The 21,637-nt window shown below is 39.8% G+C and overlaps 1 protein-coding gene across 2 annotated transcripts; it reads right to left on the reverse strand.

Annotated features, from left to right (window-relative positions):
• Nucleotides 1-882: 882 nt before the first annotated feature.
• LOC129900899 (inactive protein kinase SELMODRAFT_444075-like) lies at nt 883-21,062 on the reverse strand. Of its 2 annotated transcripts, XR_008769735.1 has the most exons (10): nt 19,956-21,062; nt 19,054-19,208; nt 18,867-18,961; nt 17,753-18,777; nt 17,384-17,544; nt 16,609-16,685; nt 16,383-16,530; nt 16,087-16,236; nt 15,642-15,983; nt 883-950 (listed from the first exon to the last, which is right to left on the reverse strand). XR_008769735.1 is itself a non-coding variant. In XM_055976014.1 (9 exons), exons 1-9 carry the CDS (start codon nt 20,140-20,142, stop codon nt 15,732-15,734), a joined length of 2,250 nt encoding a protein of 749 aa, XP_055831989.1. In that variant the 5' UTR covers nt 20,143-21,062; the 3' UTR covers nt 15,498-15,731. The 2 variants fall into 2 exon arrangements, 1 of the variants encoding a protein (XP_055831989.1); XM_055976014.1 differs by lacking the exon at nt 883-950 and having other exon boundaries at nt 15,498-15,983.
• Between the last annotated feature and the right edge of the window lie 575 nt (nt 21,063-21,637).

A 21,637-nucleotide genomic window follows, 5' to 3' on the forward strand; every position in this document is an offset into this window, starting at 1 on the left:
CGCAAACTGTCGCTTTTATTAGAACATCTAAAAGAACCTCGCGATTTCTTCCATGTTTTCCACTTTCTTCTTCTCTCTTCTCCTCTCTTCTTCTCTCTAAAATCCTCCACCCACCACTGCCTCCCCCGACACCGTGTCTGCCTCCACCATCCCTCCCTCGCCGAGCTGCCGCTGCCCTTCCACCGCTCAATTCTAGCCTCTTTCACATCAAATTAAGGTTAGAGTTTTGTATTTATGTTAGTTTTTTTCAATTTTAGTAATTTTTTATTTGTTAGTTAGTTTATTCTATTGAGTTTATTGAATAGTATATTATTAACATGTTAGTTTGTATATTTGATTGTAAATTAGTGAATGAAGTTATAATTTTGATTTTAGGGCTTTAGTTTGAATTTGGGATTTTTTGAATTAGATGTGAATTGGATATTTTTGAGTTGGAATTAAAGTGATTTTAAAGTTAGAAGTTAGAATTAAGAAGTAATTAGAAGTTACAAGTTAGAACTAGTTGAATTTTTTAACTTAGATACTTGAATATAGGTTTCACGCCCCGAGTCTATACCCTGGATGTGGTCGGCACTCAAAAATCATTGTTGGTCCCAAGCGAACCCTTGATCTGGCTAACTATGATCAGATAATTCAATAAAACTTACGGAAGCTAAAATAGATGAGCAATTAATAATTTATATAGAACTTAAAACCATTATCTGAAAGTAACCCATGTAAAGATGAAAAGTATTTTTAAAACATACCATTAAATTGACTCTCTAACTGTGTCCATAAAGCCTCTAAAACTAATGATAGGTGTCGAAACAAGGCCTTCGGCTACCTCAACATCCTAACAACTACTAATATTGAAATAATTGCAAGAGTCTTCTGAATCAAGGAGGTCTCACCAAAGCTGATGGGTGGATAATCTGAACGATGCGCCTATTGATGATCTTGGATACCTGTATCTGTATCATAAAAAGATGCAGCGCCAAATGACGTCAGTACATGAAATGTATGGTATGTAATATGATGGAGTGGAACAAATAACTGAACATGAAAGACTGAACATAACTCAATTTAATATGAAACATAGGCATGAAGTAAAAACCGTTCAAATTTATAATGAAACATGCAATAGAAGCAAATAATTGAAATAGTATACTTTATTTTAGTGGGGTTTCTCTAATCGAAACAGAGACAGTGAGGAGTCGCATGTATTTCGGCACAATCCAATCCTACGTTGTCTACGTAATTTATGAAACTTTGATTTATATGAACTCTTACCTATATTGGTGCTCATTACTACTCCCAAAATAAGAAATATCAATAATGCTCATATAATATCTGAGTTGAGTTAATACTCAAAAAGCCCTCTTTAGAAAAACTGATCTTTACCTTGCTTTAGTTTACTTTGATGAAATCCTTTCTGAAAACATTTATACTCTATTCGAAAATCATGACTTTTTCCTCAATGTAAAATAATACATTTGAAACCATTTACACTTGGTAAAGCTCTTTTCAATGGGACTTTCAAGGAATCCATAAGTTACTTTAGTTTCAGTGAAATCAGAGCAAAATATTAAGCAATGAAATAACACAGTTAGTGTTCATGTGAAACTAAGCATGAACAACAAACCATGAATGAAAATCACATAATTAAGTACGAGATCATTATGCATACGTAAGACTCAATAATAAGAACCATAACTCATTCGAAAACTCAATAGGGATAGGATTAAAACTCCAACTTGAACTTAGACTGGTTGAATAAAGATCTAGGGCATGTGTACTAACTTAGTCCAACGTTATGATTAGCCTTACATACATGGAACGAAGATTATCTAAGCGAAACTTGAAACTCTGGCTTAAAACTCTTAAACCCTAGCTTCTCTTTTTCTTCCCAATCCTTGCTATCAAAATATTCTAAGTAATAATGAGAGATAAGGCACGTTGGGACTGATAAGGGACTGATTTTAGTCCCAAAACAATTTGGATTTAGTTTAGAAAAGGTGGTAAAAGACCAAACTAATCCTCATTAAAATTGGCTCTAAGACATCTACTGGCACTTTTATGGGTAGTAGAAATTTCTGCGGACCATAGAAGGCCGGTCGTAGAACCTAAATGCAATTTCGGAGTTCACTAATTCAAGATTTGTTGGGTCTATGACTAATCTTCTACAGGTCATAGACCTTTTGACTGGTTATAGAAGACCACTTGTACGATTCTATGGAGGTTGAGCTTGGGGTCTATGGACCCTTTTTCTACATCTTGTATGATTTTCTACGGGTCGTAAGACCCATTCGTAGGAAATTTGTGCATATTCCAGTAGCTACTGAAATGTGACACTAAAGCCAACGATCAATTTCTACAAGTCGTAACAATTCTTACTGGTCGTAAGGTTGACTCATAGGAATGGTTCTCAAAACTCAAAATTCGGCTAAGTGTTAGAGGGTTCTACTAGCCCTTCCTACGACTCATAGAAAACTCAGTTGGTCATAGAGTTGGGTCATAGACCTGACAACTTACTTTTTTTCTCAAAATTAATTTAAGTCAAAGTAGTATGGGATGTTATAATATCTCTTCTTTGTGACCAAGCTAAGAATTTCCTCAAGGCACGAATACAATGCAAGAATTCAAAGACTCAAACTCAAGAATAAATCACTCATAAATAGGATTAGGAACATTACCTTCAACATTGACATTAGGAGAAAAGAACAAATGCGGGTACTTGGTTTTCATATCCTCCTCGGCTTCCCATGTAGTCTCCTCAATGAATGGATTTCTCCATAAAACTTGGACTGAAGCGACCTCTTTGGTCCTCAACTTATGAACATGACGATCAAGAATTTGGACAGGAATCTACTCATAGGACAAGCTATCTTGCATTCCAATGTTTTCTATAGGAACAATGAGTGAAGGATCTCCCAAGCATTTCTTAAGTATGGAAATACGGAACACTGGGTGCACGGTATCTAACTCTGATGGAAGCTCTAACTCATAGGCAACATTGTCAACTCTCGTTTGATCTGGTAAGGAACAATGTAACGCAGACTCAACTTTTCTTTATTCCCAAACCTCATCATACCTTTCATGGGCGAAACTTTCAAATACACCCAATCATTTACCTCAAACTCCAAGTCTCTTCTCCTAACATCAGGTTAGGATTTCTGACGACTTTGCACAGTTTTAGCCTTTCTTGAATGATCTTTACCTTCTCCATAGCTTGGTGAACCAAGTTTGTCCCTATCAACTCAGCTTCACCAACTTCAAACCAATCAATTGGCGACTACATCTCTGTAACACCCCTCAAAATTTTCCCCCTAAGATTCAAACCTTTCTTATATATAGGTGAGGTCGAACTCGAGTATTGAGGAGCGTATGTATGAGTTGAGATGATTCTTTGAGAAATTGAGCAGCGTTAGAGGTGATGTGGGGTCATGAAGGACCCCTAGGACCAAGCTAAGTCCAAAAGATCCATCGTGACTAAGTTTTAGGATGAGTTAGTAAAAGGGGTCGACTTCTAACGACCCTATCTTTTGAAATATAACAATCTGGGTAACCCACAACCTATCAAATTAAAGGTCGTCGAGTCTTCTTTCCAACGCCACCAAGAATGTAATTTTTGGAGTTTGGAGTCGAAAGATATGACGATCCTAAGATGAACTAGCACAGCAGAGTTTTTCAGGCCTGGGTTGCTATTGCTGGAAAACTGGGCTTGGCGCCGCAGTAGCGCGACACACCAGTATCGCGCCAGAAACATGCCTCAGTAGTTTGGGCTTTGGCGCGGCGCGCCTCTAAAAGTTGTGCAGGGTTTTCCAAGCCAAATTTCCAGGACCCAGGAATAATGGCCTTGGCGCTATAAGGGCGCGACGTGTCACTATCGCACCAGAAACATGCCTCAGTAGTTTGGTCTCTGGCGTGGCGCGCCACTACGAGATGTGCAGGTTTTCAGGCATAATCATTCTGGCGCTGCAATGGCGCGACGCGCCACTATCGCACCAGTAGCATTTTGGCCTATTTTCAGGACTTTTGAGGAGGGGCAATTTGGGAACTTACCCAAATTATATATGTATTACCCTTGGTCATTTGGAAACACATTTTGCAGCCTCACTCTCTCTCTAAAAAGCCCTAGGAATTTCCTCTCTCTCTCTCTCTCTCTATTCTTTTCCTTCTCCATTTCCAATAAGAAGAGTTCCAAGAGCTTCAAGATTCAAGTTGCCATTGAAGACCCAACTACAAGGTTTCTTCAAGAATCTATTCTAAGGTATGTAAGGCTATCTAAAACATGGATTGAGTCCACCCATGTGCCCTATACCTTCTTTAAGGATAAATGTCCATGGAAATGGAGATTCTTGCTAGGGTTGTGTTCAAATAAGTTTTGTTGTCTATTAAAGTGATTCTTGCTATGGTGATGAGGTTGAGTCAAGAAAATTCAAAAAAAAAAACCTTTATGTGAATATGAGTTGATGAGGAAGAGTTGTTAAATGTACTTTATTGATCTTCTTGACTATGTAGATTATGATAAATGATGTTACTTTCGTAAAAGTGTCGTTTAGCTTGAATTATTAATTGGAAGCCTTGAGGTTGTGTTGAGTCTTAGAGATTGATTAAATGAATAGAGGAAATGGTTGGTGATGTTTGAGAGTTGTTATAAATGTGCATTTAATTTCTCTTTTGAAAGATATGATTTGGAGATGATTGATTGTGCTAGGGTGGGTGAGTAGACAAGGTTTAAATGAGACTTGTCGATATGATTTAATTGAGTTGACTAGATGGAATTTTATGAGCATTGAGTCTTGGGAGGAGTATCGAGCACCGAATTGGGTAAGAGTAAAGTCCATACTCGAACCCAATAACTACGTCGCCAAACGTAGGAGGGGATTGAACCGTTAAAGTCGGATGCTTCCCTAAAATGTTTGTCCTGATATTATAGGACTTGGTTGGATTGGATCCATGATTGGTTGATTCATTCATGCCCTGGCAAAGCATGAACGGACGCGGCAACAACGTTGGCTTGTTGTACTGTCACTGGCTTATAAGTGATGGTTGTCAGATAAGAGAAACTCCCACATAAGTCTTGATAGTACTCTGAGTCGGATTGAGTTTAATGGTATGTGATTGGTCCCGTCTAAACCGTATTATTGTTTAGACCTAGTACACTTGATTGAGTTGTTATTTCTCTTGAGTTGAGTTTCGAGTGGGTTTGATATTTCCTTTATGTCATTTCATTCGGCCATTTTACATACCAGTACATTCCACGTACTGACGTTGTTTGGCCTGCATCATTTCATGATGCAAAGACAGGTACCAGAGATCATCAATCGGTGCTCTGTTGAAGATCTACACCCACTCCCAGCTAGCGGTGAGTCCTCCTAGTTCCGGAGGATGCTAAGCCCTTTTGTATAGTTTTGACATCATTTACTTTGTTTTGATTGTTGATAGCCATGGGCTTGTCATGGGCACCTTCTAAATTATAGATAGAGGCTTCATAGACCGGAGTGTGGAAATGTTGAACTGTTCTTTTGAGTAACCCTTTTTAAAATTTCTTGTCGAATTGGTGATTGTTTGGCCTTTGGCCCTAATTCATGAACGGTATATCATTAATTGAGGTTTCCTCTAAGAGAATGCGATTGAATGAATGTGTGATTGGACTAGGTGGTTCGCTCGGAGGTCAGAAATGGCCTTCGAGTGCCGACCACGCCTAGGATACCCTCCCAGGGCGTGACAAACATGGTATCAGAGCACAGAGTTCAAGAGTCCTAGGGAGTCTATAAAGCCGTATCTAGTAGAGTCTTGCTTATGGGTGTGTTTTGCACCACACTTATAATCAGGAGGCTATAAGACATTAGGAATTGTTTCCCCTCTTTCATACTCTGAATTCGTGCGATGGAGTTAAACTCTATGAAACTTCCCTTCAAATTCGTGCATTTATACGTTACAGATAATGCCTCCAAAATGTACTGCCAGCCAGAGAAATGTTGAAAATACAGAGATGCCCCAGTCTAAGGTACGCTCGGCAAGGGCTAGAGGCCGACCTGCGAGGTATGCGGAGGCACCTCAAATGTCTGCTACTCCGCCTGCACCCACGTCAGAGGCAGAATTTAGAGGGGCGATTGCAATGCTCACTCAATTAATAGCTACCCGGAATAATAACCAGAGTTCGCCGACTCTTAGCTCTAGTTCCCAAGAGCCATCTGCTATCACTAGAATTAGAGACTTTTTGAGGATGAATCCGCCTGCATTCACGGGTTCTAAGGTTGATGAAGACCCCCAAAACTTTATTGATGAGATGAGGAAAATCGTGAAAGTTATGCATGCTACGGAGGTTGAGGGGGTTGAGTTGGTGTCTTACCAGCTCAAGGATGTGGCAAACATCTGGTATAACCAATGGGAGCAAGGTAGGGGTGAGGATGATGAACTTGCTAGGTGGGATGAGTTTGAGGGAGCCTTTCTTGACCACTTCTTTCCCCGAGAATTGAGGGAAGCGAAGGTGGAGGAATTTGTAAATCTGAAACAAAAAGGCATGACTGTTAAGGAGTATGGCCTGAATTTCATCCAGCTGTCCAGGTATGCTCCAGAAATGATCCCAGATATACGGTCAAAGATGAGGAAGTTCGTCTCTAGATTAGGGAGGCATGTGAAGAAAGAGTGCAAAGCAGCATTGTTGATCTCGGACATGGATATTTCGAGACTAATGGTGTATGCTCAACAGGTGGAGTATGAGAAGAGAAAAGACAGAGAGGAGCATCTGAGCAAGAAGGCAAGATCAGCTGGGCATGAGAATGAACAGAGGCAAAACAAGGGCAACAGGTCCTTCTTCCAAAAGAGGCCTCCCAATTATGCCTCATCTACCGCAAGTGCACCTATGCCGCAGAACAGGTATGACCGCCAAGGACAGAGTCGCCAGAATTTCAGACCCCAGGGTTCTCAATCCCAAGCTAGTGTGGGTCAAGGTTCGCAAGGGAAGCCATCATGCGTCAAGTGTGGTAAGCTCCACTTGGGAGAGTACAGAGCAGGGAAGGCCGGTTGTTACAAGTATGGCCAAATAGACCATTTTCAGAGAGAGTGTCCAGCATGGGAAGACAGGGCCCAGTTCTCTACCACCGCCCCATCAGCTAGAGGTAATCAGAGGGGCACTACTTCAGGTATGAGTGGAGGTACAAACTGCCTTTATGCCATGGGTAGTCGTCAAGATCAAGAAAACTCTCCAAACGTCGTTACGGGTATGATTCGAGTCTCTTCTCTTGATTGCTATGTTTTGATGGATCTGGGTGCCACCCTATCTTTTGTGACTCCTTATGTGGCTAGTAAATTCAATAAAATTCCTGAATGTCTTCTTGAGCCTTCTAGTGTAGCTACTCCTGTCGGTGATTCTATTTTAGCTGAGAGAGTCTATAGAGATTGCACTGTGTTAATTCATCACAGGGATACCTTGGCTGACTTAGTTGAGTTGGACATAGTTGATTTTGATGTGATCCTTGGCATGGACTGGCTTTATGTCTGTTATGCCTCTATTGATTGTAGGACTCGGATTGTTAAGTTCAAATTTCTGAATGAGGCAGTCATAGAGTGGAAGGGGAGTCCTGCCATGCCTAAGGGTAAGTTTATTTCTTACCTTAGGACCAGGAAGCTAATCTCAAAAGGGTGTATCTATCACATTGTCCGAGTGAAAATGGACAATATTGAGCCCCTATCTATTGAGTCGGTCCCGATAGTCAATGAGTTTCCCGACGTCTTTCCCGAGGATCTGCCGGGAGTCCCTCTTGATAGGGAGATCGACTTCGGGATTGATGTTCTTTCTGATACCCAGCCTATATCAATCCCTCCATATAGAATGGCTCCAGCCGAGTTGAAAGAGTTGAAGGAGTAGTTGAAGGTCTTGCTAGATAAGGAATTCATTAGGCCGACCGTCTCACCATGGGGAGCTCCCGTCCTATTTATGCGAAAGAAAGATGGGTCCCTTAGAATGTGCATCGATTATAGGCAGCTAAACAAGGTCACCATAAAAAATAGGTACCCTCTCCCCAGAATAGATGACTTATTCGACCAACTTCAGGGTGCCACTTATTTTTCAAAGATAAACCTGAGATCCGGCTACCACCAGTTGAAGGTGAGGGAGTGTGATATTCTGAAGACCGCTTTTCGAACTCGTTATGGCCACTTTGAATTTTTGGTCATGTCCTTTGGGTTGACTAATGCCCCTGCAACTTCATGGATCTCATGAACCGAGTGTTTAAACCATATCTTGATATGTTTGTGATTGTATTCATAGATGATATTCTGGTTTACTCTAAGAATGAAAAGGAGCACGCCTATCATCTTAGAGTTGTTTTACAAACCTTGAGAGACCAGGTATTGTATGCAAAGTTCTCTAAATGTGAATTTTGGCTTGCATCAGTGGCCTTCCTAGGCCACATTGTATTTGGAGATGGTATTCAGGTTGACGCTCAGAAGATTGAAGCCGTGAAGAGTTGGCCCAGACCCACATCCCCGATAGAGATAAGAAGTTTCTTGGGTTTGGCCGGCTATTATCGAAGGTTTGTAGAGGGATTCTCATCCGTATCATCACCCTTGACTAAGCTGACCCAAAAGAAGGCTAAGTTTCAATGGTCCGATGCTTGTGAGAAGAGTTTCCAAAAATTGAAGGCCAAGCTAACCACTGCTCCTGTCCTGACCTTACCCGATGGAACAGAGGGATTTGTGGTCTACTGTGATGCATCCAGAATTGGCTTGGGTTGTGTGTTGATTCAGAGGGGGAAGGTGATAGCCTACGCTTCAAGACAACTTAAGATTCATGAGAGGAATTACCCAACTCATGACCTCGAGCTGGCAGTTGTGGTATTCGCGCTTAAAAGTTGGCGCCGCTACTTGTATGGAGTGCACATTGATGTATTCACCGATCACAAGAGCTTACAATATGTCTTCAGCCAGAGGGAACTCAACCTGAGGCAAAAGAGGTGGCTCGAGCTACTCAAGGACTATGACATGAGCATCCTCTACCATCCAGGTAAAGCTAATGTTGTTGCTGATGCTCTTAGCAGGTTGTCTATGGGTAGCACTGCCCATATAGAGGAGGGAAGAAGGGAATTGGTGAAGGAGGTACATAGATTAGCCCGATTGGGAGTTTGACTCAAAGAGAACAATGAAGGTGGAGTAAACGTTCGAGATGGGGCTACATCCTCACTCGTAGCAGAGGTAAAGGAAAAACAAGATCAGGATCCCGTCCTCCTTCGGTTGAAGGAAGTTGTTCACAAATAAGGGGTGATGGTTTTCACCAAAGGGGGAGATGGTGTGTTGAGGTACCAAAGTAGATTGTGTATACCTGATGTCAATGATGTTCGAGAGAGGATTATGGCCGAAGCACATAGTTCGGATACTCTATTCATCCAGGCTCCACAAAAATATACCATGACTTGAGGGAAATCTATTGGTGGAGTGGGATAAAGAGGGATATTGCAGCATTTATTTCCAAGTGCTCGAATTGCCAACGGGTGAAGGTTGAGCATCAAAGGCCATGTGGTTTAGCCCAAAACATAGAAATTCCAGAATGGAAGTGGGAGATGATCAATATGGACTTTATTACGGGTTTGCCGAGGTCCCGAAAACAATATGACTCGATTTAGGTGATTGTAGATAGAATGATGAAATCAGCTCACTTTTTAGCGGTTAAAACTACTGACACCGCAGAAGATTATGCAAAGTTGTACATTCAAAAGATCGTCAGATTGCATGGAGTCCCCTTGTCCATCATCTCGGACAGAGGAGCTCAATTCACTTCCCAATTCTGGAGATCTTTTCAGAAGGAATTGGGTTCAAAGGTGAACCTTAGTACGGCCTTCAATCCCCAGACAGATGGCCAAGCAGAGCGCACCATTCAGACATTGGAAGATATGTTGAGGGCATGTGTGCTTGACTTCAAAGGAAATTGGGATGATCATTTGCCTCTTATAGAGTTTGCATATAACAATAGCTATCATGCAAGCATTCAAATGGCTCCTTATGAAGCTTTGTATGGAAGGAGGTGTAGATCGCCAATTGGATGGTTTGAAGTTGGTGAAGCTGAGTTGATTGGGCCCGACCTTGTTTGCCAAGCCATGGAGAAGGTGAGAGTCATTCAAAACAGGCTAAAGACAGCCTAAAGTCACCAAAAATCTTACATCGACGTGAGGAGAAGAGACTTAGAGTTTGAGGTGGGTGACTGAGTATACTTGAAAGTATCACCCATGAAGGGAGTCATGAGGTTCGGAAGGAAGGGGAAGCTTAGTCCCCGATATATCTGTCCTTACCAGATTTCGAGACGGATTGGGAGTGTTGCCTATGACTTGGAGTTATCCTCAGAGCTATCCTCTATTCATCCGGTGTTCCACGTTTCGATGTTGAAAAAGTGCTTGGGCGATCCCTCGTTGTTAGTCCTCATTGATAGCATTGGAATTAAGGATAGCTTGTCTTATGAGGAGGTTTCGGTCCAAATTCTTGATAGCCAAAATCGCAAACTGAGGAACAAAGAGATTGCCTCAGTCAAAGTCTTATGGAGGAACCAAATTCTTGAGGAAGTCACATGGGAAGCGGAGAAAGCCATGAAATCTAAATATCCACATCTATTCGTGCCTACCTGTGAGAATGTTGAAGGTAATGTCCATTTCCTTGACTTGAATTCATTTGTGCATTTTGAGTTTTGATTGATAATTGTTTGAGAATTTGATTGGTTGAATGACTGAAATTTTGATTGTGATTTGTACCCCGAGTCCATTCTTGGTCGCTCGTCATTCGAGGACGAATGATCCCAAGGGAGAGATAATGTAACACCCCTTAAAATTTTCCCCCTAAGATTCGAACCCTTCTTGTATATAGGTGGGGTCGAACTCGAGTACTGAGGAGCGTATGCATGAGTTGAGATGAGTCTTTGAGAAATTGAGCAGCATTAGAGGTGATATGGGGTCATGAAGGACCCCTAGGACCAAGCTAAGTCCAAAAGATCCGTCGTGGCTAAGTTTTAGGATGAGTTAGTAAAAGGGGTCGACTTCTAACGACCCTATCTTTTGAAATATGACAATCTAGGTGACCCACAACCTATTAAATTAAAGGTCATCGAGTCTTCTTTCCAACGCCACCAAGAATGCAATTTTTGGAGTTCGGAGTCAAAGGATATGACGATCCTAAGATAAACTAGCACAACAGAGTTTTTTAGGACTGGGTTGCTATTGCTGGAAAACTGGGCTTGGCGCCGCAGTGGCGCGATGCGCCACTATCGCGCCAAAAACATGCCTCAGTAGTTCGGGCTTTGGCGCGGTGCGCCACTAAATGTTGTGCAGGGTTTTCCAAGCCAAATTTCCAGGACCCAGGAACAATGGTCTTGGCGCTGTAAGGGCGTGACGCACCACTATCGCGCCAGAAACATGCCTCAGTAGTTTGGTCTCTAGCGCGGGTGTGCAGGTTTTTAGGCGTAATCGGCCTGGCGCTGCAATGGCACGACGCGCCACTATCGCGCTAGTAGCATTTTAGCCTATTTTCAAGACTTTTAAGGAGGGGCAATTTGGGAACTTACCCAAATTATATATGTATTACCCTTGGTCATTTGGGAACACATTTTGCAGTCTCACTCTCTCTCTCTAAAAAGCCCTAGGAATTTCCTCTCTCTCTCTCTCGTCTTTTCCTTCTCCATTTCCAATAAGAAGAGTTCCAAGAGCTTCAAGATTCAAGTTGCCATTGAAGACCCAACTACAAGGTTTCTTCAAGAATCTATTCTAAGGTATGTAAGGCTATATAAAACATAGGTTGAGTCCACCCATGTGCCCTATACCTTCTTTAAGGAAAATGTCCATGGAAATAGAGATTCTTGCTAGGGTTGTGTTCAAATGAGTTTTGTTGTCTATTAAAGTGATTCTTGCTATGTTGATGAGGTTGAGTCAAGAAACTTCAAAAAAAAAGAACCTTTATGTGAATATGAGTTGATGAGGAAGAGTTGTTAAATGTACTTTATTGATCTTCTTGACTATGTAGATTATGATAAATGATGTTACTTTCGTAAAAGTATCGTTTAGCTTGAATTGTTAATTTGAAGCCTTGAGGTTGTGTTGAGTCTTAGAGATTGATTAAATGAATAGAGGAAATGGTTGGTGATGTTTGAGAGTTGTTATAAATGTGCATTTAATTTCTCTTTTGAAAGATATGATTTGGAGATGATTGATTGTGCTAGGGTGGGATGGTTGTCGGATAAGAGAAACTCCCACATAAGTCTTGATAGTACTCTGAGTCGGATTGAGTTGAATGTTATGTGATTGGTCCCGTCTAAACCGTATTCTTGTTTAGACCTAGGACACTTGATTGAGTTGTTATTTCTCTTGAGTTGAGTTTCGAGTGGGTTTGATATTTCCTTTATGTCATTTCATTCGGCCATTTTATATACCAGTACATTCCACGTACTGATGCCGTTTGGCCTGCATCGTTTTATGATGCAGAGACAGGTACCAGAAATCATCAACCGGCGCTCCGTTGAAGATCCACACCCACTCCCAGCTAACGATAAGTCTTCCTAGTTCCGGAGGATGCTAAGCCCTTTTGTATAGTTTTGACGTCATTTACTTTGTTTTGATTGTTGGTAGCCATGGGCTTCTCATGGGCACCTTCTAGATTGTAGATAGAGGCTTCATAGACCGGAGTGTGAAAATGTTGAACTGTTCTTTTGAGTAACCCTTTTTAAAATTTCTTGTCGAATTGGTGGTTGTTTGGACTTTGGCACTAATTCATGAACAGTATATCATTAATTGAGTTTTCCACTAAGAGAATGCGATTTAATGAATGTGTGACTAGACCAGGTGGTTCGATCGGAGGTTAGAAATGGCCTTCGAGTGCCGGCCACACCTAGGGTACCCTCCCGAGGCGTGACAATCTCCTCCCATAAAGAGCCTCATATGGAGCCATTTGAATGCTCAAATGAAAGCTATTATTGTACGCAATCTCAATAAGTGACCCCCTCCCATAAGGACCTGGTCACTTTAGCGACTCTTTTGTCGCTTTTGTGACCAGAGGTCGCTTTAGCAACGGCACCAGATACAATTTGTGCAAATGAGTTTTGGCATTGCCCAAGTCTACGATGGGGTGCTCGAAATTTATTCGAAATACAGTGCGCGCAAATGAGATATGCTACCCCACGTAATTCGACGTTTCAAACTCAATGGTGCATACGAGGTAATTTTAATGAAAAGTGCATTCCACACCCAAATATCATTTTAAGTCAAATTCCACAACGGGCCTCTAGATTAGACTGGAAGCCTTGAGAAGCACACAAAAGGTTATTCTAGATCAAACTCGATATTTTGGAACTAACCAAGCTAACGAAATTTTTATCTGAGCGTTTTTTTCAAGAATGTTGACCAAAGTTAACCTTAGGCCAAATTTCAAAGGCTAAAGCGCCAAATGGCCTCAGACTGCCACTGGTTGTCTCGATACTCATATCGACCATGTTAGTAACCTAATTTGACCATTCCAGAGCTAATGGAACCGTCAAAATTCCATTTTGAGGTCGTTTACCTGAGGTTATGACTGAAATCAACTTTTCAAGTTATATCAGCTCCAAAATAGGGAAACGAGCCTAAAACCCAAATGAATGACCAGACGATCGAACATTCAGTGCCAGCAAGTCATAAATGAGTTAGGGTTGTTACAAGAATGTTCTAAACAATGAAATTAATGCATTAACTCAAAAATGACCTAGAAGGTCATTACATTCCTTCAACTAAGAAATTACTAATGGATATAAATGTAACTTTGTACTAGCCAGGTCATTATATTCCTTCAACTAAGAAATTACTAATAGGTATAAATGTAACTTTGTACTTGGACTAAATAAAAATATTTGTATTAGGACTAAGTTTATTGCAGGACACATATTACCCTATAAATACTAGGAGTTTAACATTAAATCTATTTCAAGTAAACTATGAGTAGGAAATTTCTACACATTTTATAATATTGGTTGACGAAACTTTTTATATCCTTAATGAGTAAATATTTAATATTTATAACTGTAATTGATTTCAAAGTCCTACATGCATAATAATTAAATAAAAATTATTTAAAGAAAATAGTAAATGACAATTTTATCTATTGTAGAAAAATTGTAAACGATAATTTTATCTATTATAGAGTCTTTCAATAAAGGGCAAAATATTTAATCAACAATTCAATGAGATACAACCTCCTGTAATTAACCATTTTTCTTAAATTCAAGATGATTCGAGACCCAACTCCTAGATTTCGAGTCTAATCGGGGCGGATCTCAATTTGAGTGTCGGATCCCAAGTCAGAAAATAAGGTAAGATTTTGAGTGGGGTATCAGGGTTGGATCTCAAGTTAGGTGTCAAAGTGAGGTTTTGTGTCGGGCTTCAGATCGAGAGTCGAGGTCGGATCCCAAGTCAAGTATCGAAATGGGTCCTTAATCGATCGTTGGGGTTGAGTACCGGATCAAATCCCAATTCGAAAGTTGGATCTCGTGATCGGGTCATGATTTAAAAGTCGGGTTCCAAATCGAGAGTTGGAGTTGAATCCTAGGTGAAAGTCGTGATCGGATCCTGGATTTGGAGTCGAGGTCGGGTGTCGGGATCAGATATCGATTTGCAAGTCAGGTACAGGGTTTGATGTCGGGGTTAGGTCTTGGGCAGGTCAAGAGTCGGAAGTTGGGATCGAGTCTCGTGTTGGATATCAGGGTCGAGTGGGGTCAAATTTTGGTTTGAAAGTCAGGTGCAGGGTCGAATCTCTGATTGAAGGTCGGGTCTCGATTTAGAATTCGGATCGGGTCATAGTTCATGAGTTGGTGTCGAAAGTCGGGTCCCAAATCAATGTCGAGTATCCGATGTCGAGGTTGGATGTCGGGATCGAGTTTTGAGTCGGATCCAGAATCAAATGTCATGATCGAATCTCGGGTAAGAAGTTGGGTCTCGGGTTGAGTCCTGGGATGAGTGTTGTATCGGATCCTTGTTCGAGAGTTGGGATCAAGTCTTGGTTTGGAAGTTGAGTCCCGATTCAAGTGTCAAGGTCGGATGTCGGGGTCGAATCCCGATTCGGATGTCGGGATGGGACACCAAATTAGTCATTGGGATTCTTTTTTCTATGATAATTAATAGAGAGTAACGTGCAAACCACGTTCATATACACTAGTATGTATATATAAATATGGCTATGGCTGATTTAGATAAAAGAAATTGACCCCTCAACTTTCTCAGAAGAAACCCAAAAAGAATGAAAAACTTCATCAAATCCCCCGTGTACAGAGAAAAAGGGGGAGGTGCTTAAGGAATACGTTTAGTATTACATTTTATATCCCCCATTTTAGTTTTAAATGGTGTCAGCGTCTCTATCTTCGCCTACATACACAACCCTCTTTAAATTTCATTTATGAACTTATATTGGATATTTTGTTGTTTGGTTGGTCTTTTGTTTGAATTAATTAATGTCTAAAAAGCAATATATTATACAGTTAAATCTCACTATAACAATAATTTTATATAACAAAATTTCATTATAATGGTCAAATTTTCTTTAAAATTGAAGTTTATATTATATGTTCTTTATAATAACATTGCAATATAGTAACTAAAAAAATATTTAGACAAACAATGCCTTCACAAAGAAGTAGAACATACACTATTATGACTCACTTGTGCACAAGTGATGGAAGATATATGGCTTTTGATCAGAACACCCTTGCTTCAACTGCTGCTATAGCAGCAAATATATCTTTGATCAATTTACAGATGATTTGAAAATGCAGTCCTGTGACTACTATCCCTATCCCAAATAATAGAGGGGCTCCTTTTATCAAATGAGAGCTTTGGACTTAGCCCCTCCAATTCGTCATTTCGTATAGAACCACTGTACCTTTCATACTGCATGAGGTGATTAGACAAAATCCTTCCACTTTGGCTTCCCACATCATACCTAGGTGTTGTAGACATTTTACCAGAATCCATGATCAGGTCACCTTCAAGAATTCGAAGTACCTGAGATAAAACCAAAAATACATGAGAATCCAGCCTAGTCATGACTAAGTTGCAAGAATCAAAATCAAGATTGTAAAAGGTCGACACAAAAAGCAACACATACCTGAGACATTCGAGGCCTAGTCTGAGGATCCTGCCTTATGCACAAAGATGCAGCATGCACCATGCAATACACCTCATGCTCCTTGTAGCTGCTCCCTAGATGTGCATCTATTAACTCATCGATTGCACATTCTTCCAACAATGGACGTGCCTGAAAATGAATTCACGGCAAATTCATTGATAATATAAAAGGGAGATATGGAAGGAACTCCTGCATATCTGTACAGCTGTACTGTTCCCCATTTCAGAACAAAATCAGAACTAACAACAGATGTAAAATAAGATGTTTAAGTATACCCATTCTGTGAGACACTGCTGGCCTTTAGGCCTGCTAAGATCCACTGCTTTACGACCAGTTACAAGCTCTACGAGCACCACACCAAATGAGTAAACATCAGCTTTCTCAGTAATTTGGCCACTATGAGTATATTCGGGAGCCAAGTACCTAAATACAGAAAATTAGCTTATTAGTTCTGCAATGGCATATCAAAAGTAAAATACAATCAACTTTCCAAGGCCTAACCCAAATGTTCCTAGTACTCTTGTTTCAACGCTTGTATCACCATCTGGTTGCCATCTAGCCAAACCAAAGTCTCCGACCTAGAAAACAAAGGTGAAGCAAGATTAGTACAGTTCAAGTGCTGCTTAAAGCACAATAAATTCAATTACAGCAACTCGTTTTAGGATTTAAAAGTGATCAAGTATCATATGCATAAGTGATAATACTTCGGTAGTCATAAATCAAGGAGACAACTTTCAAATATTTATTGCTAAATATAAAGACTACATGGCCGTTTTCTCCCCATATGACAGAGTAGGGTGCTCTCCTATAACAGCATGCATTGATGTTCAAAAGATCAAATAGGATACATGATGTTGACAAAGTTAGCTTCTTCACAAAGGTGATCTTCATTTGTTGTTTTCGTCTTCCAATCAGTTTCTTGAAAAGCTATGGAGAAGCACTAGGAATCTGTTTGATTTGTTATAGTATACACCGACAAGAAAAATCAATTGAGCTTAGAGAGTTCGAATAATTGATGTGACCATGTATATTAGTGATACACCTAAAAGAAATGTCATATTTTGAGTTAACTGCTTATCTATCTCTCCATCTTGTGAATGGTAATTAGACAGGTAGATCCATGTAAGAGAATTTTGACAAGGCATTAGCTATAAAGAACAGATACACAGGGAAATATGAGACACTGGTGCAGAATCTTTTTATGCTCCACAGGAGCCTTGGCTAGAAGTAACATTTATCTTGAATAACTTTCTTATTAGTAAGAGATTGTCCATACTAGTGGTTCGAAGTCATGAGTGATGAGAATGTTGTTTGGTCTCATGTCCCTATGGACAATGCATCCCACTCTGCACTCTTCATGAAGATATCGCAAACCTCGTGCAGCTCCAACAGCTATCTTTTGACGTGCAGACCACTCCAAAGGTTCCCTATTGCGTCCTGTAAATACAGAAAGTGAAGGTAAGTAATACAAAGGCAGAAAGACTAATCTTAAACACCACTAAAGCCCTCTTTATATCACCATTAATGTCACTGTTCATGCAAAGTAAACCAGCCAATCTAAAAGAAGTCTGTTCATTGATTGAAGCAATAATCAGCAGATTCACCATAGTGAGTAAAGGACATAAACAAACATGAGTACACATACCATATAGATGAGAATCTAAAGAACCATTGCATATATATTCATATACTAGCAATCTTCTCCTGTCTTCAATGCAGAATCCTATCAGCATGACAACATTTCGGTGCTGAGCACAGCTGAGCACTTCAACTTCTGCGCAAAATTCTTGATCTCCTTGAGAACTTGCCAATTTATGTTGCTTGACAGCAACAACTTGACCATCTGGAAGGACTCCTCTGTGAACGGATCCATATCCTCCTTCAGCCAAGAAATTGGCTTGAGAAAATCCTCCTGTTGCAAGCTCCAGCTCTGTATATGTAAACCACCTGGGAGGTTTCCCAAATACAGGTGCCTTGTGTTGACATATTGAACACAAGGGAGGGGGGCCAAGAGGTGCACTTCTGGTTAATGGACCTGATTCTCTAATTTTTCCACTATAATCCATATCATCTCTATAACTCGAGGATCCAGAGCCATCTTCTGTATCAAGCTTAGTCAACTTCTCCAGCAATGACTTAATTGTAGACGTTTGTGACCTATCAAGAGATCTCATCGAGCTAATTCCCTGGTGCTGAGAGAGTTGACAATGTGACAATACACTGTCCACCATCCAAGGTTGGAATCTTGAACTTGAGCAAGATAGATTTTCACTCTCACTCTCTGAACTTGAATCATCTACATCTTGATCTTCCTTTAAGGCTAACAACTCTGCTTTATGCAAATCCCTATTTACTTCAGTGACAAAAAATGGTGAAGTTCCAGGATCAGAACTTGAAACTGATGAAGTACCAGCTTCAGTAGCACTGAAAATCTCTGGGCTACTTGTTGGTGTTACTAATGGACCTCTAGAAGAATCCAATGAATAATTCTTTTCTAGTTCTAGTCCACATGATTGAGCTTGCTCCAAAGATAATGAGCCCGTGACATCAGGTTCCTTTTTAGGTGAACCGACTAAATTTAGGCGGAGAACTTTTGGTTGAGATCGATTCATTACTACGATATTGCAATGCAGCTCTTGCATACAGCATTTCTTCTCATGTTTGAGATGTCTGGAAAAGTTCAAACAAGAATCAGCAATAGCTTAGAGAAGATAGAGAACATAAACAAGGAATCACACTCTGAAAACTTCTAAAATTACTTGTCCAAAACAACCCAATTAGCTTGAGTCTTCTGTGCCTCAGCAGCCACAGCTCCATGGGGTGAACCGGAAACAATTTTAATCTTCATGTTTATCTGGTAAAGTGAATGAAAAGCATCAAGCTTTTAGTTGTCAGTGTAAAATTACCTTTGTAACAATCTGCACAAATAGAGATTTTGGCATTAACCTTAGTGGGGTCATAAACATCTTGGAGCTGAAGGATCATCTGAGAGTAGGAATCTGTTAAGTCTGACTTTGGTTCACTACTATTTCCGAAATGTGACTTCCGGGGACCATTGGCACAATCTCCAGCAAACATGGGGAAACCCCACATCTTTCTACCTAGAAAATGTTTGTGAAAACAACTTAAGTTATGTACATATAATTAAGATATCCCAGTTCTAGACTTTTTTGTGGAAGTCCAGAAACAGAAAAATAACAAGAAGCACTAGGTATTTACTTGTCAAGGCATATAAGAATTCAGTAGAGATGCATAATGGAGACCCTATAGAAAAGCAGTAAAGAAAAACAATGCAGGACTGGCTTCAATAGACTAATCAGAAGTCAGTGGCTTGAGAAGTATATCCTCCTTGAAGGACTATTTTTCCCATTCTAACAGAAGCCAAGCGCAGCTTAGCTTGTGTTAGCGTGAGTTAGAGTCCGACATTGGCTGGAAAATGGACTGGTGGTTTGTTTATATAGGCTTGTGCCTAACTCAACCCAAAAGCTAGCCCACGATGGGGAGGAAAGAGGAACAGAAAGATCAACAAAGCAAAATTTCTGTTCAATTCAGAGAAATTTTGTTTCAAACAGGCAAACACTCTTAAGTACCTAATCTTTTTTTAAAATTTTTTTTTTATAACGGGTGTCCGAGCTAGCTTGCACTCTAATAAGTACCTAATCTCAAAGCAAGTAAGAACACCAAACAGCTATATTCTGTAGAAACTCCAGGATAACAATCAAAAGTTCTCTTTTTGTGGGCTTTTTGCTTTCTTTAAATGTAGTTTGACATATATTTGAATAATACATTTTAGTGCTTCCACAATGAGAGACTGAAGCAAATGGAAACAAGTCAGATGAATGAATTACCAGAACTTTGTGAAGGAACAACCACAAGAAGTGTAATGCAATCTCCAGGTTGAACAACATGAGTCAAAGCCCACACAAGAGCATTCTTAGGTATTTCTTTTGATGCCTTAACAGCCACCGTAACTTTCTCAGCAAAATCACAATTACTCTTATCCTCCTGCTTCCCTTTCTTCACCTCCTTACTCATTACCCCAGAATAGTTTTCACAACTTTCTTTAAACTTTCAAGAAAATCAACTCCACAGGACATTCATGTTTGCTTGACACAACAAGAAGATTTTCAAGAACAAAACTTTATATGCATTATTGTGCTGTCTGACCCACCATATGCAACTGAAATTGGCACTATTCTATCACAGTATATGCTGGTAAAGAAGAGACAACTGATGAGACCCATTTTGACAACTAATAGCCTAAGTGAATTTCTCAAGGTAAAAAGGAAAAAGGAGTAATCTTTGTCCTATATAAGAGAAGCATTTTGTGATTACATGACATAAGGGGAGAAATCTATGCAAAAAGATTCCAAATTTAGCAGCAAAAGACTTCTTTTTTTGGAGACTTTCTATTGAATCCAAAAGACTTGACAGAAGCTGAAGCTCAAGTACTCAATCATAGTCCAAAATCATATGCTACAAAAATGAAAGAATGAACAGTTTTTGCAAATGATTACTGAAAAACATACATTCAGATGACAAGTGACAACAACAGCCCAAAAGTTACTTGTTTCAAAATTGGTGCAAAATGCCTCAGGTGAAATGAGCTGTTTCCCAGATGACAACTACTATTGAATCACTGACTCTTTCATATTTTTGTGTTTTTCTTCACAAAAATGGAATACAGGGAAATGTGTAATTCAGAATCCAGTTATGGTAAAGAACATAATTTTAAGCATTTTTCACATTACAAAATGCAAGAATCCCAATGTCCAAATGACACACAAGACTTTCTGGCTTTCAGTGGCTATGGCTGATTTGGATAAAATAAATTGAACCCTCAACTTTCTCAGCAGAAACCCAAAAAGAAAAACTGCATCAAATCTCAAGTCTCAACACAGTTCAAAGAAAAAGGGGAAGGTGCTTAAGGAATACGTTTATTATTTCATTTTGTACCCCCATTTTAGTTTTATAGGGTGTCAACGTCTCTATCTTGTCTACATAACCTCAATCCTCCTTAAATTTTATTTATAAAATTATATTATATATTTTGTAGTTGTTTTTGTCTTCCATTTGAGTTAATTAATGTATAAAAAGCAATATACTATATAATTAAATGAGAAAACAACCTAACCTCCCGCCTCGATCTATACCCGAAATTTCACCTACACACTCCAATTATACGGATGTTCTATCACCCCCTGAATATTTTTTTTATCTATTTTATACTCCTCTGAGTGCTGATCAGTCATGGGAGGTGAGAACACCTCCTCTAGGCGTGTTGCAGGAGGCAAAAATGAACTAATTGCCCAAAATTATATACACGTGTATATCCACCTAATTTTTGGGAAAAAATATTCTCAAAAGTCTCGCGCAGCGGAAGATCCTGAATTTGAGACTTTCTACACCTAAAATATTCTCTTAAATATTCCCCAACATTAAATATCATTCCTTCTTCCCCATTATTTTCACGATTTTCTTCTTCAATTTTTCACTATTTTCTTCCAAAAATAGCTAAGGTTTAGTCGTT

Source organism: Solanum dulcamara, chromosome 1 (genome assembly GCF_947179165.1).
Source record: "Solanum dulcamara chromosome 1, daSolDulc1.2, whole genome shotgun sequence".
Lineage (NCBI taxonomy): Eukaryota > Viridiplantae > Streptophyta > Magnoliopsida > Solanales > Solanaceae > Solanum > Solanum dulcamara.